General features: G+C 42.9%; 1 protein-coding gene across 1 annotated transcript in view; it reads right to left on the reverse strand.

Moving 5' to 3' along the window:
- The window catches only part of LOC306828085 (ephrin type-B receptor 1-like), an 86,891-nt gene that overhangs the window by 35,318 nt on the left and 39,469 nt on the right, over positions 1-12,104 (reverse strand). The window contains exons 6-7 of the mRNA XM_079350305.1: positions 7,584-7,739; positions 2,540-2,802 (exon numbers count right to left, since the gene is read on the reverse strand). Coding sequence (XP_079206431.1) covers positions 2,540-2,802; positions 7,584-7,739 — 419 coding nt within the window. The remainder of the gene's footprint in view (positions 1-2,539; positions 2,803-7,583; positions 7,740-12,104) is intronic.

Below are 12,104 nucleotides of genomic sequence, written 5' to 3' on the forward strand. Positions count from 1 at the left end.
ATATATGTGTATGTAGTGTATGCTGTAGGGGAGTGAAAATGACATTTCTGAGGATTTTGTGCAGTCAGCTTGCTTCCCAATTGGCCATCGTCTGGTTCTACACGCCCACATGCAGAATGGTTGCTCTGCTGTCTATTGTGTTTCCCCATCACACAGCAGGAAATTGAAACAAACTGAACATTTTAAATAGCATCCATAATGTTCTTCCAAGATTTCAGTTCAGGGAGAGTAAATCATTCTCAACATACCTCACACCGCAGGAAAATCTGGAAAGATTATATTTAGAACCAAATTAAAAAAAACATGACTCTGTCTGAAGAGGCCAATTAGGCCCCAAATGGTCTTGATTGTCTCGTAGTGTGACTCCTAGCATAGAGCTAGATAATGCACCTGTCACTCAAAGTCTTCATGTCTACATGTCTGCATCTCAATAAGTCTATTATAATTCTGATTTGTGATATACATATACTTTACTATTGCAGGTAAGTTTTACAGCTTACGTCAGCGCCTATACTTGTAACCCTTGTATATTTGAGGATTCACTCCATGAACACATTGTCTAAGGAGTCTCATATCAGCAAGCCACATTCAGCCGACTTTACCATGTTGACAAATCTCTAGTTTAACAGACCTGCAGTGCTTTTGCAGATGCTTGGCGGATACATTCAACAGTCATTTATCAGTGAGGTGTTCTTTAATGTCATTGAAGAAGCACTGCTTTAAACTCTGAGCTTTCTCATCTGTGCAACACAAAGACACAATTAACAGGTTCCATGTGCACGTTAAAGACAAGCTAATTAGCTGTCGCATGTTGTTTATCTTGAGCTCAGACAAACGATTTCTTCAGTCATGACAAAACATCACACAAAGAGGTGGTAATTAGTGACGCTAGCTTAACGGCTAACCCCAAGCTCGAAATCTATAATGTTTCTTTGTCTCTTAATCAGTTTGTTGTGTTTCCTGTTTTGTAGAGTTTCTGAGGTTTTAGAACGGTCAGTTTACAGTCAGAGAAATGAAGATGTATTTTTTAGATACAAGTTCTGCTTTGTCTTTAAATGTCGCCTCAGTAAGTACAGGAGTTACAGTCAATACTTTCACAGCTAATACTTCAAACTGGGTCAGCATCTGTCATTCATGTATTCATTCATCATTATTGATCCAGCCATACCACAACAGACTTTTTTTTTGTGGGCTGAGTGGTGGAGTCGTCTCTCCATAGGAAGGCCGGGGATTTGATCCCTGCAGGCACATATTCAATAAGTCTTTGGGCAAGACACTTAACCCCAAGAAGCTCTCGCTGCTCTTAGGGGACAAATAAATGCTTAAGGATTATTTAATATACTGACAGCCACTTTACATAGCAGCCTCTAGCATCAGTGTGTGAATGGTCAGGTGCGACCTGCCGTGTAAAATCGATAGTGGTGTAGTGAGTAGACAAGAAATGCACTTTACTGTTTACCATTTACAGCTTTTAAAATAATCCAGACACCATCACTGAGTGTATACTACTGAATTACATGTACATGAATTCAATTTCAAAATACGACACAATAACTCACTTCCTTCATTCCTGCCCTTCCTTCAACATTTTCAATACAGTTGACCTTGATATATGACACGAAGCCTCGATGGTAAAGGGCGACTGATTGCAGAAGATTTAAGGTTCACCGTCCTGCCGACTTTACAGTCATAGTCACAGTGGCCTTGATTTTTGAGGGAACATGATATAACCGCAAATTATGCATAAAGCTGCCACGTCAGAAAAGGATGTATGGAGCCTTTGTATCCTTGAGCCTAACAGTGCATATTAAGCAGCCTGTTGCAATCTAAAACATGTCAACAGCACACCTATTAGCTTTAAGTAAAAAGTATTTTCCCTGTCTGAGAAAAAACTTTTTACTTTAAACCCACTTTGGTAAAATCAACATTGTTGAAGTAACGTTCTTCCAAGTTGTGTAATTAAAGGAATTTCTCCTGTGAAAATCCAACTTCCAACCATCAAATACTCCCCGCCTGTGGGCTTACAAGGTAGCTTTGTAAAGTTGGAGAATTGCTTCTTCATGCAGGGAACCGGCTATAAATATTCTCGATTCATTGCAGTTACAATCAGCAATCCTGAGTCACATCAGGGTCACTCTGCCAACACAGTGCCTGCTGTAAAGCTTTAGAGGAGGAAATAGTGTTGTGTAGATTTCTTTTTATGTCTCTGTGTGTGAGTTGTAAAGAAACTTTGAACATTCATATCAACAGAAGCCGTAGGTTATGCTGCAGGAAGGGTTTGAGGAGGTTTTTTTAAAAGGTCTTTGGTACATTTTTGCACATTTTCTGGCTGTGATTCTACATCTGTTATAAATCCCCCCCCCCCCCCCCCCCCCGAAAAAAGACTTCCATCATCTGCCAAAAGGTAAGTTCACTTTTCTGAGACATCTTTCAGACCTTGAGACGTTCGACTTTTCCTGTAACAACACTGCTGAACAAAACTCATCCCAAAATAAGTGAAGCTACAAGAAAGAACTTTTTCTCTACGGCATGGACAAACCTGTATGTCGAAGGTGTACGATGTGTGAGCACGCAGCTTGCTGATCTCCACCCGTGTGTCCTTTAGCCCTCGCCTGCCAGGTACAAACGCCACGCTGTCGTCACATGGCTGACAAGCCCGGCGCTCGCTGCTGTGGCACCGTCGGCACAAGACGTTGTACGCCAGGTCTTCGCGGTGCCCCGTGTCACGAGGTGAGTGCCACTCCAGCAGCACAGAAGTCTGGTTGACGACTGAAACCACATTGCGAGGAGCCGAAGGGACACCTAGAGGAAACACAGGCGGAGGTAAAGTGTCTGTCTCAGGTAGCGAGTCAGTCAAGAATCACTTAATGTCAATATCATAAATGTGTGATGGGGTGTTCCACATCACATCTACTCTGCTTTCTTTTCTAGCTGGAGTTGATCCCAGCCGTGATTGGGCGGAAAAAAGGGGGGGGTACACCTGGACTGGTCTCCAGTCAATCACAGGACACAAACAAACAGCCAGACTCACATTCATACGCATGAGGCGCTAATTCACCTAACGAGCAGTCTTTGGGCTGTGGGAGGAAGCAGGAGTAACCACAGAGAACACACAGGGAGAACATTCACAGTACAGATTCGTCACATTAATTATTTTCAAATAGACAATGAACAGTGAGCCTTATTCGAAGCTGCACACAAGCAAAGTTGCAGATTGCTCTTTCCAACTGGTGATCCGGTACAGACAACCCCGTCTCCTCCTGAGGCTGACCTATCAGCTCCCAGCCAGTCAGAGATATCTGTCTTCTTTTCTGTCGCTCCTCAGTCAGTGAGTCGTTCAGTTTCTCTCTTTCATTTCTCTGTCAGCTCTTCGCTTTGATCGGAGCAGATACTCGGCTTTTCAGGGTGTTATATAGAGCTCTAAACACACTCCCACAGTTTTCACAAGGTTAAACCTCGAGGGTTCACTTCTTCTTGACACACATCCAAAGACCTGTGACACACACACGAACACACAGACAGACATAGCAACAAGACCTATTAGAAGGGAGAAATGGAAACGATGTGGAGAGTCAACCTTGGCATATGTTAAATCAAAGAGTCGAAATGTGTGTGTGTGTGTGTGTGTGTGTGTGTGTGTGTGTGTGTGTGTGTGTGTGTGTGTGTGTGAACGTGTCAAACAGACCCTGCAGCAGAATCAAAGGGCGAGCAGACAGTAGGGGGGTTGAAAATCTAAATCACACCATCTCAAACGTTTCTACTGAGGGGAGCGGATGTGTGGTAAACTGTGCACACATACAAAGGAAGATGCAACGTGTGGACACACATATCAACACGTTCAGCACATTACAATATGAACACCCTAGAGATACCTCAGAGATATCCCATTAAAATCCCGTGTTGAAAAGGGCAGCATGCTACTTCTTGTCCTGGATCGATCTCAATCAATACAGCCCAAAAAAAGACAATGTGAGGTTACTGTATGTTGCATCATGGGAGTTGTTGTCCTCATTGTTTAACAACTACAGGTACCCCTAAGGATAAAATGCCACATGAACTATTTCAGGAAAATCATGCTCTCGAAAGAAGTCACGCCTTATGTCTTTGTTCATGCAATGATTCTCGTTTTGAATGAATTTATTTTAATTTCACTTCATTCATCCCTGAGGGGAATTCTGCTTGACACTGAGACATGCTTCTCCCACACACAGGCTCAAAAGTGGGGCTGCTACTCGCTACTTAGCAGGGAGTACGCTAGAGCTGTTGGTGGTTCAGTGCCTTGCTCAAGGGTACCTCGGCAGAACCCAGGAAGTGACCTCTAGCTACCAAACCCACTTGCATACTTTGGTCCTCACCTAGACTTTAACCGGCAACCTACCGGTTCCCAACCCAAGTCCCTACAAACCGCCGTACTGCCGCTCTGAAACATCCATAAATACATAACTTGCCTTTCCTACATTTCCATTTCTCTTATGGATGCAGAGGCGCTGCTTGACAACAGGCAAGGCAGGCGACTGCTTGGGGCCCCAGGCCAGTAGGAGGCCCCTCGAGGGCTGACAAACTTAAACCAAAGCAGTGCTCCAAAATGTGCAAATTTTGCAGTGACAGTAGGAAACCTCCTTAAGGACGCTGCGCTGCTTCGACATGCATGCACGTTTGCTGTGAAAACCAAAGTTTGTCAGTGAAAGTCAACGAATCAAATTGAAGAGGAATTATCCATCGAGTGGTCGTCAGGACACTGGCAGACATGACGGTGATGAACTCTGGTTGGAGCGCCCCCCCCCCCCCGAGGATTTTTGCCTCGGGCCCACAACAGACTCTAGAATGTATGCATGTGTGATCCAGAGTTTTCAGCGTGTTACTTAAGCAGTGTTTTTAACATGTGGAATCTGAACTCATCTAAATGTAAAACATCGGTTAGGTTGCATTTTCGACATGATAATGAAGAGATGTTACCTGTAAAGGGCCAAAACAGAACCCACCGTGAGTTCTCTGCCCTGCAGTTTAAAGCCTCACTCTGCACTACTTTTCTGTTTTGTAAGTAGCTTTTGCAGAATCAGTCTGACCTATACACACAAATACACTTCAAAAAGAGCAACACACACTCCCCCCACACACACACACCTCTTTTTACCTATTCAGCCCCTGCGCCCTGCTGAGGGAATGATTTTCTGTCAGCCAACTATCCACACGCTGCATGCTCACTCTTCCACTTCACTGATCTGAGTTTATATCGGATTAAGTTTATACCAAATGAAAATAAGATGAAGTTCTTTCCTGTACTGAAGTTTCATTTCTCAGGTTTGAAAGTTCCCACTCGTCTTTTTTCATAAATTGTTGTGACGTGTTTACCTTTGAATGAAAGCACAACAAAGGTGTTCACAAAGCTGAGTGGGCTGTAGGAGTTGGTTGCTTGACACCTGACACCTTTTCATGTGGAAAGTGTATTTTTCTTCTGTCAGTTCCAATTTGCGAGTGTACTGCAGCTGTGTCAGGCGAGGTGTGCCATATGCTCTCTGCTGTCAGAAGGCTTAACCACCTAATAGCTACATAAAGACTGTGACAAAATCATTTTCCCCCTTGCAATACAAAACACAACAAAATTGTATAAAATCAATCTGGCCAAATGGGACCTGTCCAGGCTGCAATCTGTGCAGTATAAGTGATGCTCTGCATAGTGCTCGTACTGTACTTGGTGCATCCATTTTGCAGAGTCCACATTTTAACTTTGGACGGTCATCTCATTGGGAGTTACTGGGAGGTGTTGTCACAGTTTCCAGATGACCTCACAGGGACCTATGATTGGTTGGGGTTTTGAACAGGTAAGATGATCTGAGGATCCGTCTGTGTTTTTGTCTGCTTGTTTTTGCTTTGTTGATCATGGCTGTCGATGTCAAGGTCCGACAGCAGTAATACAAGCTGTGGGTTATCCCCCATTTTTACTTCTTTCAAATATTTTTGAGGCACGTTAAAACCCAAAATGGAACAACTTTTGCCAAATTGTAAAAAAGTATTTCCATCATTAGGAGAAAAATATTTTTGCCTGACCCAAAATGTAAAAACATGTTCCATTTTGAGCAAAAAGTCAGTACGTTTTGGGCTCAGCATTTTGGTACATTATCGACCAGTCATTACATTTTGGGTTTGTTACATTTCAGGCTCTAACAGGGCATACAGCATTTATTTGAAAGGACCGTTTGAGAGAGACAGGAAGTGTGACAAGAGAGAATGGGGGATGACAATGACCAAACACAACGTCAGAATGGGAGTTGAACCTGCGACCAGTACGACGACGACTATGGCCGCTGTACATGAGACGCTTGCTCTGCCAACTGAGCTAAACCAGTATCCCATCTTGTTCCCCTTTCCATTCTTTGTCTTCCCGTTAACCCATCGTTGATGAGTCTCTGATAGTGTTGAAGTCTTGACTGATAACCACATTCTTAATGTCTTTAGGATATGACAAACAGAACGAAAGAGAAAGCAGCAAACTGTAGAATATCAGCCAACATCATCCTGGTAGAAACTGTTTGTGAGAAGTTACCTGTCAGTCCTGACTTCATGTTTACACCTGTTGTTGTATAACTTTAATGCACCAATGTATCCTTGGTCTGCCCTTGGAATCCCATCTGTGGTTTCATTCCCGTTCTGTCTCTCTCTCTCTCTCTCTCTCTCTCTCTCTCTCCCCCCCCCCACCCCCCCCCCACCCCCCCCCACCCCCACCCCCAACTTCTGACTATATCCACTGTCACTAAACTAAAGGCATAAAAAGTCAAAATATAAACCTTGAAACAAAGACAGCACAAAGAGAAAAACCTGGAAACAGGCAGAAAAGTTTCAACTTGACATACGATGAAAAAAAAAAGAGGGCGGTTGTCAATATTCAGTGTCATGATTTATATAAAAAGGGAGACAGTCTTTAAGGATACTCTCTGTAAAACGTCCTGCAGAATAATGAGAATTCATTCATATATGCTAAACAGTGTAATAATGAAGAGAAGCTTTGGTAGCACCCCAAACATGAAGTTATATCCAGGTCAGCAGTACGTGCACAGAAACACATACAGACACAGCCAGTACACATGGAACACTCTGTCTCCAGTTTGAGACGAGCTGCAGCGACGAACCAAATGATTCATGTCTCAACCTACTTACACCATCTCTCTGTGGAGCGGAGAGGCTGCCTTTTTCAGACTCTGAGCCTCGCCTTGCATAGCAATATAAACCCCTCAACACACTAAACTCATATTCTCTTGAATGGAAAGCCCGAGGATTGTGGCAGTGTTATTACTTACTGCTCCCCAAATCCCCAAACAAGAACGGGAACATTGCGGCACACTCGGCTCTGAATGAGGTGCATGAAAATTAGGGCTGGAATGAGGAATCAAGGCAGATATTGGCCTTTAATTCAATGATGAGATATTGGACCGTCAGTGATGTCAAACACTCATTTTGCTGTAATGCGTCAGCGAGACTCTGTCCCCAAAAATCAAACTGGCCTTAGCTCCCCTGAGGCACGATCACGCTAAAGGTTTAAAGAGTATTTATTCTTATGTTCGTGTCACAGAGAGGGACGGACTCACTGGTGCACATGTCCTCAGGTTTGTCCATGTCTCCACGGTAATAGCCGTTCCGACAACCGCAGAGGGTGGCTGCCTCGATGGTGGAGCGACTGCTGGACGGACATTGCTGACATAATCCGGCCCCCTGGGAGGACTTAAAGGTGCCCTGAGGGCAAGCTGAAGAAAAGGAGAGAGAGAGAGAGAGAAATAACATATTAATATGATGCACAACTCTGACTCCTGCACCGGAGAGAAACGTGACAAATCGTGGGGCTTTTTTTTTTTTTTTTTTTCATCTAAACTTCAAACTTCTAAATGCCACAACACCATTAGTTATTTCTGGTCGTGTAATGTTGATGAGCACAGAGGGGTTTCTTCTGAAGACGGGATCACTTTATCTTTTTCTGGCACGATACACAATAAATGGTGTTTATCCACAAACTGTCACGTCGCTTTCCCTCGGATGGATTTATGGTTTCAGGATCAGAACTCCTGCTCTCATGGAATTTGCTGTGCTATACTGTCGCACAATGATGAACTCAAAGCAGAAACACTAAAGGAATATAAATGCAAATAATGCTGGAGTTGATCCTGTGGATACATTTTGCCTAATATGAAACACGTGTATGAACTCGTACAGATTATATCCCCATTGATAAAGCTTCACTCCTTCAGTTGTCACTTTTACTAACAATATCATTTATGCTGTTGGCTTGCGTATTACTTAATGGATCTTAATCATTTACACGACATTCGACTGGGAGAAAGAGATGAATATTAAGATTTGGAAGACTTGTAGAAGTTTTGCGTTGGTGTAAAATTAAAAAAACCTCTTCCTTGTCTACATGGTTTAGTAAGATGCATTAAGGTCCTTTTAGTTTGTTTATCGGTGACTACAGATCTTGTTGGGTTGCAGGATGGTGCGATGGTTAGCGCTGTTGCTTCAGCTTCCTGTGACCCCAGAAAGTGAAGAGCAGCACAGATAATGAACGGATGGATGGACAGATTTTCTTCAGGTCCTTGACAGTCGCACAGTTGAGGGAGTGTTGCTACCCTCCTCTTAGAGCAAATACACACGCCTGAGTCTTACCTCCACTAGCTCACGTTAATCTATCTGCTTACCGAGCTCTGAACATGACGAACTCGTCAGTCACAGCTCTGTGTTTTTCAGAGTTTCCTACTTCATCCAGAGGGATATTTAAGACAAAGTAAAGCTATTAAAACTGTTACCAATACTGTACTCCCTTAGAGCTTCCTATTCACGCCGCCCACTCGAAGCTATCTTATGTAAAAACACTAAATCTCGAGGATGTCTCCAATGTATGCAACTTCCTCCTTCTTCAAGCTTGAGTAACATTTTGTAAGACTTGAGCTTCTATGAAAGTCTCATAAACCAGATTCATGGCTGCTCTTTCTCTGGTTTAATGTGAAATCAGTGTATATTTAGCTTGTTCCTGAAACACAAAAAGTAAATCACGGTATAGTGCTGCTAATCAATGACGTGTCTATAAAGCGGCTCACAGCTGGAAGGTCAGGGGTTCAATCCCCAGCTCCTGCAGCCATATGTGTCTGTGAACTCTATTTGTTCCTGAAATATATTGAACCTTCATCCTTGTTGGAGGATCTCCAGCGATCAGACTCTCTCTTTTGAAAGCGAGTCACAGTCGAAATGGAAAGCACAGTTTGAGAATAACAAAAAAAAAACCTTCAAAGAAGCCTCCAGCTTGAAAATCCCAAGACCAACTCAAGGACACATCAGCAACTGTTTATACGGCTGAACACAGGAAGAGTTCATATTTCAGGTTAAAGTGCCTGTCAATCATTTGGGGATGTATAAATATAACATGTACCGTTCGAGGCGTTTTGACTGTAGCTCAGGTTATCCATTAGGCATGTCCAAGCTTCGCAATATGATACTGTGATTTGTGCTGGAACACTGTCATTACAGCGGCGCTACAAAGACTGATTCTGGAAAAAAAATAAATACAAAAAATCTTGCGACTTGTCTGAGCGTGAAGGGAGATGAACAGACCGGAGGAACATGGTGACATGTAAAGTGACGTACGTGTTAAGTCAGGCTACATTAAGCCTCAAAGGAAAGCTGTTTAAAATTGAATTCTGGGGGAATCAGCCCCACACTGCCTGATTCTCGGCACCGCGTGGTGTGACACTATCACTGCATCGCTGGTGCCACATCTCAAAATTAAAACAAACAAACAAACAAAAACACCTCTTCAATTGATTTATCTGCCCATCCGATCAGTGTGACATGACTTTGTGACTCCTCAAAATGGTTCTCATGGCATGAATGAAGACAACTTCAGAAGTTAAGTAGCCAAAGAAGAAGAAGAAGAAGACAGCGGGACAAGTTCAGACGACTTTGAAGTAAAGAGAAGAAGAATGACAAGCGGGGAAACTGACACTAAATTGCCGTGAGAAAATGTATTAATCCCGCACTTCAACATGTAAGCGGCTCTGTATTCTTCAGACACGGGATCGCTGTATTGTGATATCGTGTGCCACGTGTCACGCAGCAAATCCGATTGTACCGCATGTGCTGGAACTTTGCTTTTCCCACACCTACTGTATTCATGACTGGAGAGGAAGAAAAACAGCCAAACAGGGAATCACAGAGGTGTGAAATGAAAGACTGAACTGAAATTAAAGCTCTGCCATAAAAAAAAAAAAAAACAGCGTTTTTTATTGCAACTTTTCCGCCAGTTTTGATTTATCTTAAGCACGAGGGTTTCCATCCTCTGCTGTAATGAACGCCCACTTTATCTTTTGAGATGCTTCAATGCTGTAAACCATAATGCAAACATAACACAGATTTATGGTGGGAAAGGGAGGGGAGGTGAGGGATTGTACGAGAACCCCTTTAAGCACAAACTGAAGCATGAACGATAGAAGGAGTTTGGTGAAAGAAGCATTCGAGGCAGAGTGCCAGCAGGTTAAGAGCCTTGGAGTGTCACTTAATCAAACTTTCAGACTCACGCCTAATTTTTCAAGAGAAGAAAAGAGGAAAAGAAACCCAGAGACAAAGTAGCTTTCAAAGACACAACAAAGAAGAATGATAGCAAAATGAAGACGGCGAGCGTGTGAGGCAGAAAGAAATAATAAATCTGATTTTTAATTCTTTCCTTGCAATATCTCTATTTATTCTGCCGTGTTGCTCTGTGTGTGCTCTGCTGAAATAGTTATTCATTGCTTTTACAGATTCTTGTTTTCAAACATGATTCACAATGGAGACGGCTGTTCTACACTCCCTCTGTTTTACTGCATATTACCTTGCACATGAACCGAGGAGCATGAAGGAACCCAAACAGATTTTGGATTTGTAGATTCCATATCAGACTGCACAAACACATCTCACATGCAGTGAATGTGTGCTGTTTTATACATCGCTGACGCCCAAATAAAAGCACGGTGCAGGAACACTTTCGCCACCATCAAGTTATGCAATGAGAGCGAGCTGCAAAGTCCTGAGTCCTGAAGTCTCCTTCCTGTGAGGTGTGGAGGAGGTGAGAGTCCCGGTTTGCCTGAAGAGATGTAGTTTTTATTTTCGTCTTCGGTCAGGATGTTTTTGGTGTTTTAGAATCTGCAGTTCTTATAAAATGTTGAACGCTAAAGAGTGAACATTTTTCTCTCACATTCTTTCTGATCTAACTGACTTAAAGGAACCAGCTACTGTTTTAATGATTGATCAACAGTTTGAAGACTGAAATATTTGAGATCTTGAGTTTTCAATTCAACACAACATTAAACATGATAATCATTAAAAAAACGGGGGAGGCAGTAGCTCAGTCTGTAGCGGCTTGGGTTGGGAATAAAGAGCCGCCGGTTGAAGTCCCGATGCGGACCAAAAAAATATGGTCTGGCAGCTGGAGTGGTCCCAGACCACCTCTCGGGTACTGCTGAGGTGCCCTTGAGCAAGGCACTGAACCCCTACCAGCTCAGAGGGCACCTCCTGTGGGCTGCCACCGCACTCTGACATCTCTCCATTAATGCATGTCCACAGGTCCTGCTTGTGCGTGTGTGTGATTCAGGCTCTCTGTGTGTGAGAAGCATGTCTCTTAAATAACAAGAGTGCACACCACAATTTTCCCCTCTGGGATTAATAAATGTTATTTATTTTTTGATACAAGTTAAAAAAATAGATAAATTACAAGCTTGTCACCTGGGCTGCTGCAAATTGTGCTCGTCATTTTCAGTCATTTAACATTTTATGAACCACTTGATTAATTGATTACGATTAAGAAAGTAATTAGCGGCTTAGTCATTAAATAAAATAACTGCTTGCTGCAGTCACAGTCATGATTTAATGCCAGGTAAAAAAAAAAACCCTGCTCCACCACCAACTCTCACACACCTGATTTAAATCTGTTTGTTGCCAAGCAGCTGATGCTAGTTAAGCTCCTTGTTTCTTCGAGTGAGTTCATAATTAGAAACAAAAAAAAAGGTGTGTAAGAGAGAGATCCTTAAAACATGCAGGGCAGCAGTTCATCAGGGCCAGGCTGGTTTAGAACCAATGTATTGTAGGAG

This window comes from Symphodus melops (genome assembly GCF_947650265.1).
Source record: "Symphodus melops genome assembly, chromosome: 8".
In the NCBI taxonomy this organism is placed as follows: domain Eukaryota; kingdom Metazoa; phylum Chordata; class Actinopteri; order Labriformes; family Labridae; genus Symphodus; species Symphodus melops.